Source organism: Centroberyx affinis, unplaced genomic scaffold, assembly GCF_046629955.1.
Source record: "Centroberyx affinis isolate AG114_WGS23_722 - 3 ecotype Tasmania unplaced genomic scaffold, CSIRO-AGI_Caff_v1 ptg002948l_1, whole genome shotgun sequence".
Lineage (NCBI taxonomy): Eukaryota > Metazoa > Chordata > Actinopteri > Beryciformes > Berycidae > Centroberyx > Centroberyx affinis.
The window spans coordinates 20,208-40,713 of record NW_027281064.1 but is presented as its reverse complement, the minus strand read 5'-3'; the positions used below and the strand labels follow the sequence as shown (position 1 = coordinate 40,713).

Genomic DNA, 20,506 nt, shown 5'->3' with positions numbered 1-20,506 from the left:
CAAGTCCATGGGGGTACTGTGAACGTTACTACAGTTTCCACCTTTCAAGTCCATGAAATTATATGGTCATCTTGAGTCCTATGGTCATCTTGAGTCCATGGAGTTACATGGTCATCCTGAGTCCATGGAGTTAAATGGTCATCTTGAGTCCGTGGAGTTATATGGTCATCTTGAGTCCTACGGTCATCTTGAGTCCATGGAGTTATATGGTCATCTTGAGTCCGTGGAGTTATATGGTCATCTTGAGTCCTACGGTCATCTTGAGTCCGTGGAGTTATATGGTCATCTTGAGTCCTACGGTCATCTTGAGTCCGTGGAGTTATATGGTCATCTTGAGTCCGTGGAGTTATATGGTCATCTTGAGTCCATGGAGTTATATGGTCATCTTGAGTCCATGGAGTTACAGTATATGGTCATCTTGAGTCCATAGAGTTATATGGTCATCTTGAGTCCATGGAGTTACAGTATATGGTCATCTTGAGTCCATAGAGTTATATGGTCATCTTGAGTCCATGAAGTTATATGGTCATCTTGAGTCTGTGGAGTTATATGGTCATCTTGAGTCCATGGAGTTACAGTATATGGTCATCTTGAGTCCGTGGAGTTATATGGTCATCTTGAGTCCATGGGGCTACTGTGAATGCTACTACAGTTTCCACCTGGCTGACTCTAGCTGAGATCTGATTGCAATGTGTGCTGTCTGTGTTTACACCTTGCATTAACATGCATTTTCCCTTATCCAGAGAAGCTATCCAGATACAGATCACATTTTAATACCAGGTGTAGATGTAAATGGGGTCAAAGTGTCAGCTTAACTTGAATGTTACATGTGTTTTGAGTGTAGAAGATTGGTTTAGCTTGGTAATGTCTGTTGCAAATTGGGTTTCATTCCATGTAAAAGGTCAAACTGTTTTAGAATGTTATATTTATATGACCAAATGAATGACGAGCTGGTGCTTTAAATCCATAATCCAGCAGACATGCTGTGGAAATATATCCAGCTAGTTATCCAGATAGGGACGCTCACAAATTGATTTGATTATACATATTATCACTGCTTCTCTTTATCCCAGATATGTGTAGTATGTACGAAACAAGGGTAAATACTTTCTTGCGGCAATTGAAGATACACCCATAACACCCAGCACACACACAAACACACGCACACACACTGCTTCTGGCACGTAAAAACCTTATACTTTCAAATTTTAACACATATTTAGCAGCACATACTGTATTTGCACAGCCTGTATATATGCTGTGATCTTTCACATAGTGTCTTTCTCATACTCCTTTCCTTGTTTCTCTCCAGACTTTTTACACATTTTCATTCATACATTTCTTCTTCTTCTGGGCGTTTGCCTTTATTGCCCCAGGCCGCATTCGAACCCAGAACGTCGTGGTTACATGGTACACGCCTAGACCACTAAGCCACCAGGACACCCCTCCGTACATTTCTTGTTAATATGTGTTGGAATTGTTGGCTAAATATGTTTACATCCCCCATTTCTATTCTTATTTATATCCAATTCTTCAGAGCATCATACAGCAAGATGCATTTTTTGCACATTACTACAAAATCATTTAAAAATGCAAGTATTTGAGAGTTTTTCTACAATTCCAGAAATGTATGTGAAGGCATAAAACTCAAATAAAAGAACAATGTGGTGTACAGCTTGAATCCAGACTTTCTTGCATAATTTCAGTCATATATTTCGACTTAATATGCCCAATAATGAAAGGCAAAAAACAATGAATGAATCATTTTGAACAAATCATTCTCAAGCTTGAAAACATACCGAATCTGCAATTGATTTGCTTGTACTGAATCTGCTCCAAGGAAATCAAACCTCCCACATCAAAGCTCATTGAACTGGTCTGACAGCAGCTCTTCCAATTTTCGGTTACTTGCCTTTCCCCCCGCTCACTTGCAAGCAAGCATTGAGCAAGCCAAGCTCTCTCAAGCATATGCACTGAGTCAAATAGCTTCTGTAAATGATTATTATTATTATTTTGCCTAATGGTCTAACTAATTTGAATTTGTCTCAAGCCATATTACAACTAATCCTGAATATAAAAGGCCACGTACTTTGCAAATTATTTTCTTAACAAATAACAATTAACCGCACACACACAAACACCAATTAGAAGATTACTATTATAGTGCTTCTCTCACCATATGAAAGTAGAGTCAATAAGATTTGTAAGTCACCATTTAAAATGTTATGATAAAATAATAAACTAAATCAAATTAAATTAAATAGAATCACAACCTGATCACAAAGGTTAATGTCCTGGCTGAAAATAAACAAACCAAAAAGACTCAAACTGCCAGGCACTAATATCCAATATATCCATATCCATATTAATATCCATGTGTTTATACAACCTCCATTTGCTCTCTGCTGTTCTTTGTCATTATCCTATTATCCTATTACCTTTGCTATTATACTATTACTGTTTGAAACAACCCAGTTTCTCCCCAAAGATTACTGAAGTTTTATGTAATCTAATTGAATTACTTTCAGCCTAATGATGGAACCTAATATTATCTAATATTTTCGAAATGACAAGGCAGTTTTCTAAGCTAAATATTGAGCATGAATATTGAGCCTCTACACTGGCTAAGGCGATGCTGGCTTGGCTTGCGGTTTTGTTATGCATATGAGCTCATTACCATGTCCAACACCTGCCACACACACACAGACACACACACACACACACACACACACACACATTGAGTTATGACCCTCCCCCTCCCCAAGCTCCATCCTTTTGTCCATTCACTGATGGACATGTCGTGAACAAAGACCAACCTGAACACACACACACACACACACACACACACACACACACACACACATACACAAACAACTATATTAAACTAAGTTCATGTCAAATTACAACCCTTTTACCTTTTAACCACCACTACTAACTGCTGATGAGCTTTGATCCAAACCAAATCAAAGCAGCTTCAGTGGTTTGGTGTTTTAGTGTTGGGATCTTATGGTGATTTTTTAATGCTAATCTTTGATTTGGTAATGGAGATGGTTGGTATTACCAAACCAGCAAGAACAAGGTGAACTGTAAATAGCAAAACTATTGTGGAAAAATTATATTGGTCATAATCTTGGGGAAAATTGACATCATGTTTACCTCAAAATATGAAAATGCTGCTTGTGCATCATCAGAGTGAGCTAAAAAAACCAAAAAAAAAACAGTACAATTACTGAAGAATGTAAAGTGTCAGTGTGTAGTGTTTGCATTTTGAAACCAAATGACTGTATAGACAGACCTGTCTACAATGTAAAGAGGCAATTGGTGTAAAGTGATTATCCAGTCATTCATTGGCAGATGAACAAGGGCTACGATGAACAGCAGGGCACACACACACACTCACACACTCACGCACACATATGCTTGCCCCTCCCATACTGCTGTTGACAACATGGCCATCCATTGTGTATATATGACCACAGAATTGGATCAAACTGCAGGGGGTTTGTCACTACAAGGGTGTGTGTGTGTGTGTGTGATGAAAAAGCAGTAGAACAGAGGCACCACATAGCCCCCCCCCGCCAACCTGCTATTGAAAAGACGTGTACTCCCATTCAAGAATCACCATTCATCCAATCTGAAGACCTCTGTGCATGTGTGTGTGTGTGTGTGTGTGTGTGTGTGTGTGTGTGTGTGGATTGAGCTATTTCATTTGCTTGGAAAAATGAAGCATCCAGCATGATAACTGTAAGGGATAATAATAAAGTTGTGTGCCACACTTTCCACCATGGTTCTTAAAGGTGTTCTGTGCAACATTTTTAAACATCAATATATTAGAATTATAATAAACCAAATGAATTGAACCTAATTGAACTTGAACTTTGGAACCATGGAATGATGCCTACTGTTAAATTGGGTGTAATATAGAAGCATGCCACTTCTATGTGTTGGCTTCAATATCAGTATATGTGCAGCATGTATATTACTGTTTATTCAGCTATTTAGGATCAAAGGAGTTCATCAAGTGACATATTGTGGAGCTGTTCCACTGATTAAACATGATCAGAGCTGTTGCCACTGCTGTGAAATGAAGAAGGGTGAGGAGGTTCACAAAGAGGAATATGTTTCCTTTGTTTCATCCTATGGCCTCTGGAGCCAAATCAATAACTAGTGTCAGTCTGGAGGAGCATGCCCGGTGCAGAACAGCACACACACACACACCCATACAGCTGCACAGTCACACACCCACCCATCCACCTACACACACACACACACACACACACATGCACACACACAGCTTGAAACAATGTTAATTTCCTTTATGTGCCCCTCGTGAGCCATTCTACTGCTTTAAATGTTCCTCAGCCACATAAAAAGGGAGACTAGAAATAATCTCTGTAGCTCAGAACCATCAGCCTAACAAGCAAGACTTCTGTTATATGGCAAAGCTTACCAAAAAGGAATTTGATCAGTCCAGTCTCATTCCATACAATGCTTGCACTTTTGGAATAATTGTATCGGTAACACTTTCTATGACGCTCATGTCTATAATGCATTATAAACATACTTGTAATGCGTTATAATCTTCTTATAGCACTGTATAATTATAGTTATAAGCACTCATTTTAGCATTTTATAATGACTTATAAGGTCAAGTATCATAATACTTCATAATTGCTGGTCACTCACAGACATTTTTCTTTGCAAGGATCATAGTGTATTATAATTCTCATAGCTCTCAAGTATGCTTATTATGCATTATAGACATGGGCGTCATAGAAAGTGTTACCATTGTATCTATAACAATAACTTACATCTCTACTTTCTTTTAGATCCAGTAATTGTGCTACCAGATCACATGACTGGTTAGTTTTAAATTCGGAATAAGACTGGTTTGTGGTACCTTGCACATTATAAATGGAACAGACTGCAAAGCACTTTGAAATTCAAATTTCGAGCACCATAACTGGTCATAACTATTTGTTTAATTTGGAGGAGGAGCACTAGTCCAGGTGATGGAATTTTCATTGTAGTAGTGCTGAATGAAGGTTGGGGACAGGTTCTCCATGAATTGAAGAAAACAAGTGATAAGTGTTCAGTAGCAGTGAAACCTTGACAGGCACCAACAGAATGAGCTCCAGAGGGAAGGTGTTATTTAAATAGATAAGGAAGATTTCAGCCTGCTCAAAATGCCAGACACCTCCGCTGAACACAGTGGGAATGCAGTTCTTATCTCTCAGAAAACATTTTCATTCATTCTTTAAAAAAAGAAAAACCTCAAGCTTGTATTCTTCCACGTGTATATGACTGAACCGAATGAAGGGTAGAGCTGCATCCATCTGTATGTGCTATTCTGTATTTATTAGAGGTGGAAGAAGTACTGAGATCTTTTACTTAAGTAAAAGTAGCAATACAACAATGTAAAGATACTCCATTACAAGTAAAAGTCCTGCATTCAAAATCTTACTCAAGTAAAAGTACATAAGTATTGGCAGCAAAATGTACTTAGAGTATCAAAGTAAACACACTCATTATGCAGACTGTCCCCATTTAGAGAGTTATATTTTTCATAAATTATTGGAATATTAATACTGATTTATTGACATAAATGTACATGTAAGCAGCATTTTAAAGTTGTCAACATGAAGCTAATCTTAACAATTTAGCTATACTTTTGGGTAGTCTAATCTATAACAATGCTATTTTATAGTTATTTTATAAAGATGATCAAATGTTTTAAATATAAAATATTGATCTGAAAAGTAACTAGCTGTGAAATAAATGTAATGGAGTAAAAAGTACAATATTTCCCTCTAAAATGGAGTATAAGTACAAAGTAGCATAAAATGGAAATACTCAAGTAAAGTACAAGTACCTCAAAATTGTACTTAAGTACAGTACTTGAGTAAATGTACTTAGTTACTTTCCACCACTGGTATTTATTCAGACAAGTCAAAAAAGTCTACAAACTGAATTTATTTACTATGACAACCTCCGTCTCTCTCCGTCTCTCTTTCCATAGGTAAGTGTGAGGAGAGTCTAGCCACGCCTCTTCCCTACAGTTCCTTCACCAGCTCATCGGTCTATGCTGGAGGATATGGAGCTGGTTACGCCAAGCTCAATCGGAGAGGAGGTATGGATATGTGGTGTGTGTGTGTGTGTGTGTGTGTGTGTGTGTGTTAGCAGCTATCAAGTATGTGTGATCAGAAAATTATGTTGATACGAAAACCTTTTAATTGTGCCCTCTTAAAGCTGCAGTTAAAGTTAAGAATGACGTTATGTGAACATTATAACTCCAGTTTTGTTGATTTTCGTGTTTTATCTTCAAATGAAGGATTACATGATCATTTATGCATTGGGAAAATTACAATTAGAGCTCTCACTTATCATTGTACCTTATATACTAGAGTTAACTGGCCCTCCCTATCCATGCACAGACTCATTGGTATCTATAAATCTATTCTTGATATACTTCCTTCTTATCTGTGTAGTTATTAGGCTTGGCCGATATTCAATATTATCAAATATAATAGATATTAAAAGATATTAGCTATTTCTCACAATTGTAATTTTAAACTTATAAACCTATAATTTACCAGTGGTAGGATACTAAAAAAAATCATACTTGAAGTGGAAAATGAAAAAAAAAATTCTGGAAATAGCAGGAATGAGCAAATTATACCAAATGGCCATTGTTTCCTCCAATGCTTGAATCCCTCCTCTCCTCTAAACAATTCCATAAAACTAGGTGCTGGGGGCTGGTCGCCCATGGATACGGACCATTACCAGTGGTTACAGGTGGACTTGGGTTCCAGGAAGCAGGTGGTCGCCATAGCAACACAGGGCCGCTACAGTAGCTCTGATTGGACGAGCCAGTATCGTCTGCTTTACAGCGACACGGGGAAAAACTGGAGGCCTTATCTACAGGATGGCAACATCTGGGTAATGAAGAATCTAATCTAATCTAATCTAATAACAAAGGTAATGTAATCTAGTGTAATGTAATCTAATGTAATCCAATGCAAAACTAAAATACCTGGGTATTTATAATACTTTTGTGATGGGGTTTGTTTGTGCTGTGTTCCAGACGTTTGCAGGGAACTCCAACAGTGAGAGTGTGGTGCGTTATGAGCTGCAGCATGCCATCCTGGCCCGCTACGTCCGCTTCATCCCGCTGGACTGGAGCAGGGAGGGACGCATCGGGGTCCGCCTGGAGCTGTTCGGCTGCTCATACTGTGAGTACAGCTGGACCTGAGACCGAAAACCTGATTCCACCCTAGATAGAGAAAACATGAAAAAAATAAAAAAAATAAATAAAGAAAAATAAAGAAAAAACAGATACACATGAGAACAGATAACAAATCCATTTTTACAGGTGAGTTATCGTACACATATGAGGAAAAAAAGGAGTATTGCAAAATAGACAACATGAAAATGTATTAATACCAGATTCTATTCTACTCTATTCTATTCTATTCTTTTTTTTTTACAACTCTTAATTGGGGTTTTCAGAATTAGACATACAGTCGAAAATGGGAAAAATAATTTTCAATGCAGATATAGAGAAAACATGAAAAATAAAAAGAAATAAAGAAAAATAAAGAAAAAACGGATATACATGAGAACAGATAACAGATCAATTATTACAGGTGAGTTATCACCTATCACCTAACTCTTTTTATTGGGGTTTTCAGAATTAGACATACAGTCGAAAATAGGAAAAATAATTTTCAATGCAGATATAGAGAAAACACGTATATACATGAGAACAGATTACAAATCAGTTTTTACAGGTGAGTTATCATAAACATATGAGGAAAAAAAGGAGTATAGCAAAATAGTTTGCATTTTGTACTTTAATTTTTTGCAAATTCAGTTCAAATATAGACAACACGAAAGTGTATTAAGACAAGATTCTATTCTATTCTATTCTATGCTATTCTATTCTATTCTATTCTAACCCATTATTTTCAATGGCTTGTGCTGCATGTGAACAAATTTCCGATGCCTCCAGCTTGGAGCCCTAGTGCCCAAACTTCAACCTTATTGAACTTTTGCACCACATGTGTCCAATAGTAACAAGTTAAGTAGCTAGCCAGGAAGAGAAAGAAAATGGAACAATGTATTCTAGCAGTATCAGAATTCTGACTTCTACAACACAAGTGTGAAGTTGTACAGGGACGTCGGTAGAAAAGCTCTCTCCTGCAGCATATTTCAAACCAAGTGGGCATACAAAGTGTGTTAAATGCAGTGGAGATTAGCCATCTATGACCATTGGATATTATATTTTCAGCTGCCTAGGTATATTCTACAACGAGCAAGGAATGGCTCTTTTCCCAACTTCTTGAAAACTCAGCTATTTTTTTTAACACTACCCCGACTTCCCCATCTAGTCAAGAGTCGCACTGTACGAAGCAGCAAACACCAAGTAATGAGTGCATGTGCATGATATAATGTAGACCTTGATTCATTGGAGTGGTGGTAGCCTAGAGCAGTGGTTCTCAATGTGGGGTCCGGGGACCACCAGGGGTCCTTGAGGGGGTTCCAGGGGGTCCCTAGCAAAGTGATGAATTGTTAGATTTCACCATTATTTTATTTACAAGAAGTTAACACAAGTAGAGAATGTAGAAGAATGACTATCTCTCTACCTACAATACAGATAGTCATTGAATTCTGGACAAAATCATTTCTAACAATAAAAATATTCTCAGATTTGGGTCCGAGAGACAAAATCTCATCAAATGGGGGTCCGTGGCCCTAATGTGGACTAAACTAGGGTGTGAAAAACTAAACTTGATGTGAAAAAGGTTGAGAATCACTGGCCTAGAGAAGCAGGCTTGTCACTGGAAGGTTGTTGGTTCGCATCCCCAGACTGGGTGGGGAAAATGTGCGTGGAGAAAGTGAATGAGTAATGCCCTTGAGCAAGGCACTTAGCCTCCAACTACTTCAGTGGAGTTGCTCAGCAGCTGACATGCTAGAAAAGAGCATGGTTCTATCAATAAAAATGCTATTTGGTGAAATTCTGTTCGAAAACGTTGGACCCACTGTCAATTGAAAATCACAGTAGTGCGATTCTGTTGTTGAATCCGTTCATCAACGTGTTAAATGTCAGTTTTCAGGCTATTTTTGTGGCCTCATTCAAATGAATAGAAAGTAAAAATCTGAATGCTACAAATTCATCCTCGCTGCATCTGATCTTGGTGTCCGATTCGTTTTTATTCTGGTTTTCATGGCGATCAAGTGACGAATAACCCCTGTGTTAAAACTAAGTGGAATATTGCTTTAGTAATCTATTATCAAAACAATGCAACTCTCTATTTTCTGTCCTCCAGGGGCGGATGTGATCAGTTTTGACGGCCACAGCGTCATCTCCTACCGCTTCAGGAGTAAGAAGATGAAGATCGTGAAGGATGTCATCTCCCTGAAATTCCGGACCGCGGCTGGCGATGGGGTGCTGCTCCACGGAGAGGGACAGCAGGGCGACTACATCTCCCTGGAGCTCCGCAGGGCTCGGCTACAGCTCAGCATCAACCTGGGTAATGTAGTTCTATTACAGTCAGTCTGGTTTGAAGGATGGGAAAAGAACTACATTTCTCTAGTGTTTTTCCACAGACAGGCTGCAGCTGAGCATCGACCTGTGTGATGTAGTTCTGTAAAATCTGTCTGGTTTGAAGGATAGTAAAAGAACTAGATTTCTGTTTTGTTTTTTTTCAGAGACAGGCTAAAGCTCAGCAACAACCTTAGTCACCTAGTTTTGGCAAAGTAGATTCTGGTTGTAGTTCTGACAGCAGTAGATAACAGAGTGACTACATTTCCCCAGAGCAGGACATTGTTACGTTACATCATTTTCACCCTGTAAAAAAATCTAGTATTATCTAGGCTTGGGTGATATCCAAAATGTTATATTGTGATACTTATATCGATACTTATATCAATATTTTAACAGCCTAAAAATTGTATCTTACTATTATAGTATTGGAGGAAACTAACGGGCTGATTGCGGAACAGGGAACCCACTTAATTGAAAAAATACAAATTTTTCACTTCCCGTGATATCGAATATTGCAGGAAATATTGTGATATTTTGTGAACTTCGCGATATTTCCTGCGATATTCCATATCACATTTTCACCCTGTAAAAAAATCTAGTAATATCTAGGCTTGGGTGATATCCAAAATGTTATATTGCGATACTTATATCGATACTTATATTGATATTTTAACAGCCTAGAAATTTTATCTTACGATTAAAGCATTGGAGGAAACAAACAGGCTGATTGTGGAACAGGGAACCCACTTAATTGAAAAAAGACACATTTTTCACTTCGCGTGATATCGAATATTGCAGGAAATATCGCGATATTCACAAAATATCCCGCGATATTTTGTCGCAATATTTTATCGTGATATTTTGTGAATATCGCAATATTTCCTGCGACATTCGATATCATAGGATATTCGATAATATTGAATATCGGCCCAAGCCTAGCAATATGGTCACCAGTGCTGTATGGTTATAGGGCTGGTCAAGTAAAGGGATTCAGAACGCCTAAACAGCGAGCGGCAGCAAAAACATCCTGGACACGTTCCTGACTGTCTGATTGGCTGTCTCCTCTCCAGGCAGCAACCAGTATGGTTCCATCCAGGGCCACACCTCAGTGACCAGCGGGAGCTTATTGGACGATGACCACTGGCACTCGGTCGTCATACAACGTTACCGTAGAAACGTGAACTTCACTCTGGACCACCACACTCAGCAGTTCAGGACTAATGGAGAGTTTGACCACCTGGACCTGGACTACGAGGTAAAAACAGAGAAATAATGCTGTGTAATAGCATAAGCTCAAAATTGCTTCAAATCACAAATAAGTTTGATTCTTTGAAATTGACCAAATGGTATATTTCCAATCAGCCAAAGCGGATGAGAGCTGTTGGTTCTGAGAATTGTGTTGTGATCTGTCGATCTCCTAAATATAGAATTATGGTCACCTTTAGGATCTTTATTGATTTTCAAATCGTTAACTTTCAATTTTGAGTTGGTACCATTGGCATATCTATAGAAATCAAGAAGTTCTTTTTCAGTGCCAGACCGAATTAAGATTACGTCGGTATATCTACCCCACCATGAAATCCTATCTAAGGGGTTGGCAGTGGAATAAATGTCTCTCCTCTCACAAAAAATTAAAAAATTAGTGGTTTGATTTGTTAGTGGTTCTGAATCAATTTGTAGTGCAAAGTTAGATGGCTATGTGTAGCAAGTTTTGTGTAAATCGGACTTACGGTTTAGGAGTTGTGAGAATTCAAAGTAAATTTTTACCTTTTAATTATAGCGCCCCCATGTGGCAGATCTATCTATCTATCATTGGTCCAGATTTGATGTGTCAAATGTCTGCTATTTGCCAGCTCTACGGGCTGGAACCCTTAATCATAATAATAATCATAATTTGGGGACAAAACAAGCATCCACCGCAGTTCCTTTAACTTGTAAGAATTGGCCATGAAACAAAAATACATTGTTCTTGAGCGTCCACTCAAGTCCTCCTGCATGATCAGTGTTTGTGTAGAGGGATTCCACATCCATTGTGACTAGAAAAGACATGCCATTGTTTGTAATATCATTCAATTTATTATGCAAATGTGTGCTAAATAAATGAATAAATGAAAGGAGCTCAGGAACAAAGGAAATAATCAACAAATTGAGATGCTGATTTGATTTGATTTGATTTGATTGTCTTTATTGTCCACCTCAGTGGAAATTTGTCTTTGGCTTCTCCCGAAGTACAACAAGAGTACACACATTACGCATAGCACAACACGCCATTAAAACATACAAATATACAACATACAATAGTGCAAATGGGCAGGTAGCAGCAAATAGGTTATATAAATAATTCCAGAGAGCAAATCTTATAAAATACAAGTGTTCCCTGATACAGTCATTCTGTGTTCAATGCCTGTATGGCATAGGGAATTGGTTCAGTCAAAGAATCATTGCCACCAATTATGGGTCTACCTGGTAGAGTTTATAGATGTTTGTGAATCTAAAATATGGGATTCTGGGTGTCTCACAAAATAAAATATAATGTTCCATGTGAAAATCCATCCCTATGGCCATAGGTAAAGTGAGTGAGAGCTCACTTTTTTGGAAGAGTTTGGAAGTCAGGGCCAAGTAGTACTCAGGATTTGCCAGCTGCCCTCCTGAATGTCAGCAGGTTTCACCACAATGTTGTTATTCTCAGCAGGCCATTTTAATGCTTGACATTCTTCCTTTGAAAGATGATGCTGTCTCACCCTCTCATTTAGCAAAGAGCTTCAGCACCTCACACTGAGTGAGGGGTTAGCATTTTATGGTAGGAAAGTGGATTTGGGCCTGAATGGTGTGGCGTTCTCATGTTCAGAGATAGTGGACAGCTGCATTGAAAGGGTTGTTGTGATGCCACACTTCAAGGTGCAAGCTGCAGTAGAACCTAAATCAGTCTATGCTTTTAAGAATCAAAATGTATTTGCTTTCATTTGGAAAACCTATTTCAAAAAGCAATACTTCTAAGACAATTATGAGCTGATTTCATGCAGCTGAGACAAGGCTGTCATACATTCAAAAAAGTCTGAAAAAGATCAGAGGTTAACAATATTTGTATTCAGAAAAAGATATGCATTTAATAAAAAAATAAATTCTCTGTAACACTTTACAATAAGGGTACACTAAGTTAAGGGTTAGTTAATGCTTAATAAGGGTTAGTTAATGCTTAATAAGCATTAACTAACCCTTAATTAACAGTTAAATAATGTGTTATTTACTAATGGTGTTCATGTTAACTAAGGTATTAATTTATACATTATTTAATAGTTTATAAAGATGACTATTAAATAATGTATTAATTAATACCTTAGTTAACATGAAACCATTAGTAAATGATTACACATTAGTTAACTGTTAATTAACTCAGTGACCCTTATTGTAAAGTGTTACCGAATTCTCTACCAAAGTGAAATGTTATAGTAGAATATTAACTATTTATATGTCTATTTATACCATTCTCTCAGCAGGAATTCTGCAAGTATGTAGCAGAGCTCTGGTTTCCCAGTGTACCTGTCAATATCCATTAACACAGCCAACCCGCAGCACTCCCCTTCTCTCTGTGTAATTACAGGAATGTGCTTGCTATGCTGCAGACGGAAACACCACGTCATTTACGTGGCGGAAAGGGCTGGCCATTCATATGTTTGTTCATTCATTCATTTGTTCATTCATTCAGGGGCAGTACTTTGAAAGAGTTTTGAAAGCCAGACCTCAGCACCTTGCAAAGTAATCATGGAGTCATTGGAATTGATCAACAATCCTATCAACCCCCCCGCAGATATATTGTGGTCATTTTGTGATATAGGACAGGGTTAGGGTTAGCCTAACCCTAACCCAAATCTTAATGCACCTTTAAATGGTTTCATCCTAAAGTTGAGATGACACCTGAAACTCATCAAACCCATTTTTATGATCTTGCTTTTAATGAATTCCACCTTTTTTATTTTAACACCATTGTTATTAATTCATAATTCTTTTATTTTTCTTATACTTGTTTTATATTTCTTCTACTTGTTTTATGCTTTTTATATCTAGGATTGCTCTTTATTATTTTCAATTTATTTTATACTTGTGCTTGTTTTATGCTTTTTATATCTAGGATTGTTCTTTATTATTTTTAATTTATTTTATTATTATACCTGTTTTATATTTCTTATACTTGTTTTATGCTTTTTATATCTTAGGACTGTTTTTATCATTATTTTTTGATTTTTATTGTTTCTCTTGTAAAGCACTTTGAGCTGTGATATGCTATGATATGAAAGGGGCTATATAAATAAAGTTATTATTATATTATTATTATTATTATTATTATTGTTATTATTATTATCACCCAATATTTCTAAAATGTATCCATCTGTTCTATCAGAAAAAGGTGAAAAAAGGTAAAATAAGATAACTCATTTTAATAGTGCGCCATAGTATGCTTTACTTACAATGCCAGCTATCATTTTGTTAGAGAAGGGGCCTTATTTTTTAAAGATTGCTCTGCAGGCCGATGATAAACCAGACTTGTGCCCACAGTCTCAGGAGCTACTGTATGCGTCAGCCAATTCATTCCCATATGCTGAAAGGAAAGCCTGCATTTATCCAATGGGAGCAAGGTGAATACTACTGATAGTGGAGACGCTGACTCCCTGAAGGACAGGATGTTGTATTGATTCTGGATCCCGATGACAAATTGCTCTCTGATGTAGCCGGCTATTGTGCCATGTAAGTAGGGCAAGAGAAAGTGGAAGCAAACCGAGATAAAGCACAGAATCATAGCTGCAGAGATCAATCAGCACTTTGCGTTGACAAAGCAGCTCCTAAAACTGATGTAGGACTACCAGCTTGTTCCCTTTGACTATTTCATTCATTGTAATCTGAAAGGCTGGCATAGAAAGCAAAATTAATCACTTCTCCTCGCAGCATTTCTTTCTGTCTAGAGGGATTCTGCAATGCACTGTACTCCACTGCACCACACACCACCCTGTTATACTGTACTGCATCAAGCTTCACTATGTAGTAAAGTTTGATGCTTTATAATTGGGAGCTGGAGCTTTTTGACAGTATAGAAATATCCCCAATGGGCAAAGGCTGTTTTAGGTTTTGTAAGAATGTAGACGTTACAGTTTAGAATTACAATTACTATTAAAGGCACAATTTGTAATTACAGTATGCCACCCCCTGTTCAAACACTGGCTACCTTTTCATGCTACAGTAACCTGCTTATTGCCCGTACTCTGGTTAAGGTCTTGTTCATGTTAATCTGTTTACATGAAGCTTTGATTCCCTGTGCTTGAATCTCCCTGTTGCCATGAATAAACCAGTCAACGGAATATTTCTCTCCCTCTGTGACTGAGCAATAGTATCGTACTTCTAATACAGGGGAACAAATGATGTCAGTGGTAATATAAATAGTAAGTACTGCTCACCACTATGTTTTTTGTTGACATCAAAATGTACCCATAATATTGTGTGAGTCTGAGTTTGACAGACAGTGAAAACCCAAAGTGAAAGCAGTAAGATGTTTCCATGCCACAGTAACCAGTTTAATGTGGGAGTAAAGCAGGCATCTTAATCAGGTTTCTCATAATCTGAGTATGAGTTTACCGGGTTATTGTAACCAGGCTTAGGCCGATATTCGATATTATCAAATATCGCGATATTTCATGAATATATCGAATATATAAACGTTCCCCACCGCACAGCCTAGAAATTTGATGTAATTTGGAAGAAATAACATAAAATACCCCCCCCCCCCCAACAAAAAACCTGGGGAAAAAAAAAACTGAACCCCGCACCCCTGCGATAATATTGTATATCGCGATATTTTGGCGAGACAGTATCGCGATATAAAATTTTGGATATTGCCCGAGTCTAATTGTAACCCAGTTATGATGTTATGACATTATTTACACAGTGATTTATTCGATTGAGTATTTTTTTTTTATTCATCTTTTTATTTTTATGATTAGTCAAAAGCATATGTGAATACACCCAAAAATTGGATGGTCAAATAAATTCCAGATTCCAGTGCTTTTCAATAGGTGCATCAGTGTTCATGAATCACACACAGTCACACACCACAATAATACACTAAACATACAGTAGGCTTGGGCGATATCCAAAATGTTATATCGCGATGCTGTCCCACCAAAATATTGAAATATATTTCCCATAACATATTCACAAAATATCGTGATCTTCGATAATATTGAATATTGGCCCAAGTCTAACATACATTAAAGTTTGTTTTTTCCACTGTGCTGTGTTTCTCCCACAGATTAGTTTCGGAGGGTTGCCGGTGTCAGCCAAGCCGAGCTCAGGAAGCCGAGAGAACTTTGTGGGCTGCATGGAGGGAATCACCTACAACGGAGACAACATCACCAACCTGGTCCGCAGGAAGAAAGTCGACATCTCCAGCTTTGTAAGGCAACTCTCTCTATGGCTGTGTGTGTGTCTGTCTCTGTCTTCCACTGCGGAAGCCCATTCCCGCCAAAGAAATAACGACTCAATATCTCAGAATTCTGACTTTATTTCTCAGAATTCTGACTTTATATCTCAGAATTCAGACTTTTTTTCCCCTTACAATTCTGACTTTTTTTCTCAGAATTCTGACTTTTATCTCACAATTCTGACTTTATTTCTCAGAATTCTGACTTTATTTCTCAGAATTCCGACTTTATTACTCACAATTCTGGCTTTTTTCTCACAATTCTGACTTTTTTCTCTCACAATTCTGACTTTTTCCCCCCTCACAATTCAGACGTTTTTCCCCCTCAGAATTCTGACTTTTTTCCCCCTCAGAATTCTGACTTTATTTCTCAGAATTCAGACTATTTCTCAGAATTCAGACTTTTTTTTCCCTCACAATTCAGACTTTTTTCCCCCTCACAATTCTGACTTTTTTTTTCTCACAATTCTGACTTTTTGTGGAAGAAATAATGTCAGAATTCTGAGAAATAAAGTCACAATTGCCAGAAAAAAACTCACAATTCAGTCGTTTTTTATTTTATTGAGTCGTGGGAATGGGCTTCCATATTCCACCCACACTCTTTCTCTTTGAGAAGTCCAAAGCTGCCTTAGGTAACTTTGCATGTTTGCGTCCCCAAATGGCAGCCAGAGGTAATTGTTTGAATTTTGAGGACTTCACTACCAAAGGATATCAAAGGGACGAGACAGGCAAAAGATCTAATGTTGGTGAGTTTTGATTTGTCCCTTCCTCTGTTGAGAAGATTTCCCATCAACACCAAAATTTAACACAGGAGTGATGGTGCATGAAGCAGAAAGGCCTACCGAATTTCCAGGCTTTGGTATTGATTCCAGGTCATCCGTGCCTCTTAGCTGTGTTTCAGCCTGCCAGTTAATGGATTTACCAAGTGTGAGGCAGCTTACTCCAGCCTCTCCCTGTCTGTTAGAGTTCCTGGTGTTGTGTTGCAGCGGCTTTCAGCTTGGGACGGTTCAATAGCAAACTAAAGGTCTTTTCATGATAGAGAAACACTTTGTGTGAGATCAGCAGGTAGGTTTTGCTGGAGCTATACGAAGTCGATGTTATGGGGTTCACAGAGGATGATGAGAGACTTTCTATGATTCCTCCTCCCTCAATTGCCTATCTTGAACCATACAAATTAGAACAGGACTCATATCAGAGTGGATGTTTTCTTGGGGATAACCAGGTGCTATTCCCCCAAAAAGCTAGAATATGCTGTACTTGATCCTGACAAAATAATGTGGCTTGCTGTGGCAAATACCAGTCAACAAACACAGCTCTGATTACCATTGGGAAGCAAACCCTGTTTTCCCCAAGAGGCCCTCTGTGAAATGATGATTCAAAATTGAATTTAACAGCCAGGGGAAAGATCGGTATAATTGGCTGCATTTACAGCTAGAAATTCACAGCTCTTACTATAGGTGGACATTAGGGCTGTCCTGAATACCATTTTTTGGGCTCCGGAGCTTCGGTAGTAATCAACAGCGAATATTCGAAGCTTTGGCCGCAGCGGGGGGGGGGTTTAAGAGTCACGCACCTTCAAACTGCTTGGGTTTCCATACACGGGTAACAGTTCACCCGACAAAGTTCACACATAGTCACAGTTCCTCCTCACAAAAACACAGCGCTGAAAACATACTTAACATACATATAACTTCAATTAATAGCCTGAGAGAGAGAGATGGTCGAGCGAGCTAGAGAGAGAGAGAGATGGTCGAGCGAGCTAGAGAGAGAGAGAGATGGTCGAGCGAGCTAGAAAGTGAATGAAGAGAGGGAGCGGTAGTAGCGAGAAAGCCGGTGAATCAGAGAAATAAAACGTTATTTTCCAATTGTTTCACAGCGGTTACGTTCTAAAGCGCAGAGAGAGAGGGGGAGAGCCCCGTATCAAAATACCGGTAGCCTACCTTAGAAAAAAGATTTTAAAAAAAAGATCAACAGAGAAATGTCTTGCTGCTGCTTCTCCTGAGTTTTTTGTTCAGCAAATTTGAAACTGACAGCTTGAATTTCAGGTTGTACTTTTTTCTCTGTGCCACCATGGCGATCAGCAAATGTGACTGACATTTGAATGCAAGTAAAAAAAAAAAGAAACTGCTTCGCAGCGTCAATGGCAACCAGTTTACGGATTACATATAAAATTACATTTAAAAAAACGAATATCCGAATCCCAAAATTGAAAACCGAATACCTACCCATCGAACGAATATCCGAATAGTCAAATATTCGGGTCCAGCCCTAGTGGACATTACCTCAATTCCATATAAGATCGACACATTTCATTGTATCCTTACATAGAGAGCTTTCAGTGACCAGGATCCATGGAGCCTGAACCTTAGAGCCATGGACTATAGCCAGTAAGAATGCCCTTTACTTAACTTTCCTTTATCTTTTGTTTATTCATTATCCGCATTTCCTTTAGTTTCAGTTTAGGTGTGTGAAGACGGGTGGGTGTTACCACGAGTTGGGGTGGGTGGGGGTGTCTGCATACTGTTTGTTTGTTGTTGTAAACACCGGATTGTGAAAATCAATACAGATATTTGATCCCAAAAAGAAGAAAGTCAGCACCTGGCATCACGATTCATTAAAACTAATTGGGTGAGGTCTTCTCACTGGAGTAGAATGGCCTGTGTGTTGGTTTAGTTGGAAGATAATGAAAGACTTTTAGTGATGAAATGTACTGTGTTTACTTCCCCCTTCATACATCCAATAAACGACATGACAAACTTCCCTCAATCCCCTCAATCATGGTCCATGGAGGCCTAAAAATATGCAAATTTTCATTCCAACCAAACACTACAGTTGATTTCACTGATTAGTTCCGCTCTGGTTGAAGATGTTTTTGCAGTGAAATCAGCTGCTGTAACATTTGGTCGGAATGAAAACCCGCAGACTCTCGGACCTCGACAGACCCTATGGTTGAGATCTACTAGTTTAAACTAACCTCCATTCCTCTTTCTTTCTCTCTCTCTCTCTCTCTCTCTCTCCCCCACTGTAGCGCAACCTGACTTTCTCGTGCGCCGAGTCTCCCTCCTTCCCCGTCTTCTTCAACTCGTCGTCCTTCCTGCAGCTGCCGGGGCAGAGCGACAGCGACACCCTGTCGGTCAGCCTGTCGTTCCGGACCTGGAACCCCAGCGGGCTGCTGGCGTACACGGCGCTGGCCGACGGCGTGGTGGAGGTGGGGCTGACGGAGGGCAAGGTCACCGTCTACATCAACGTGACGCAGAGGAAGAACACGCGCATCGACATCTCATCGGGTGAGCCTCAGCTTTTTCTCCCCCCCCCCCCCCCCCCCCCACCCTCAGTCGGTCAAGTTCCCCAAAAACGCTTGTCACTGATGAGCTGTTCCGATTTTTCCACACAATTGCTTACACACATTTTCTGAAGCCAGGGCTCATTTTCTCAAAAGCTCTAAACACAAAACACAAAACCACTAACACAAAAAGCACTGGCAAAATGCAGCACTTCATTCAAAACCATTTTTATCTCTTTTCAAAATGCTATTTTGCAGTAAAATGACACACACAACCATCAAATGAATACATCTTTCTAACAACCGACTACACACTGATGAGCTTAACGGAAAACACTATTATGAATATCTCATCAGCAGGCTTAAGCCTTTTGCATTTTTTTGCCTTATGCACAGTAGCCTGTTGTAAACGACTGTTACAGTATACAGTAATATTATAGTAACACACAAATACTTTATTTCAATCACAAATACTTTATTTCAACACTTGAATGTATTGGATATGTGAAGTGTTCTACATACAAAACACAATGCAGTAGGAGAAAAACAGAAAAAAGGCTTTTCTGTAAAAAATAAATAAATAAATGAAAATTGAAAAAGGATAAAAAAAAAAAAAAGGCTGCATCCTGCCTCCTGTTTGGGTCGGACGCCTCGTCTACATCACAAGCCAAGACTGGTCGTCTCTCAGTTCTGCAGAAGATGTAAAAACATGATCTGATTGGCTAGGGTACAAGAATATTTCTATTTTTCAATATGAAATGACACATTACTGTAACATTGGCCAAGCATCACTGAGTAGCACAGGCCTAGTGATGTGCAGGACTACTACTACTACCACTACCACTACCACTACTACCACTACTACTACCACTACCACTACTACCACTACCACTACTACCACTACTACCACTACTACCACTACCACTACTACTACCACTACCACTACTACCACTACTACTACTACTACCACTACTACTACCACTACCACTACTACCACTACTACTACTACTACCACTACCACTACTACCACTACCACTACTACCACTACTACCACTACTACCACTACCACTACCACTACCACTACCACTACTACCACTACCACTACTACCACTACTACTACTACTACCACTACCACTACTACCACTACTACTACCACTACCACTACCACTACTACCACTACTACTACTACTACCACTACCACTACTAC

The 20,506-nt window shown here is 38.7% G+C and overlaps 1 protein-coding gene across 1 annotated transcript in view; it reads left to right on the top strand.

Moving 5' to 3' along the window:
• Window positions 1–20,506, top strand: part of LOC139658666 (contactin-associated protein-like 2) — a gene marked incomplete at its 3' end in the record, with an annotated part of 46,417 nt that overhangs the window by 6,148 nt on the left and 19,763 nt on the right. Inside the window, exons 2-9 of the mRNA XM_071536815.1 lie at window positions 6,020–6,130; window positions 6,746–6,939; window positions 7,085–7,232; window positions 9,330–9,533; window positions 10,618–10,802; window positions 15,846–15,989; window positions 17,079–17,081; window positions 19,045–19,303. Of these exons, the coding sequence (XP_071392916.1) occupies window positions 6,020–6,130; window positions 6,746–6,939; window positions 7,085–7,232; window positions 9,330–9,533; window positions 10,618–10,802; window positions 15,846–15,989; window positions 17,079–17,081; window positions 19,045–19,303 (1,248 nt within the window). The remainder of the gene's footprint in view (window positions 1–6,019; window positions 6,131–6,745; window positions 6,940–7,084; window positions 7,233–9,329; window positions 9,534–10,617; window positions 10,803–15,845; window positions 15,990–17,078; window positions 17,082–19,044; window positions 19,304–20,506) is intronic.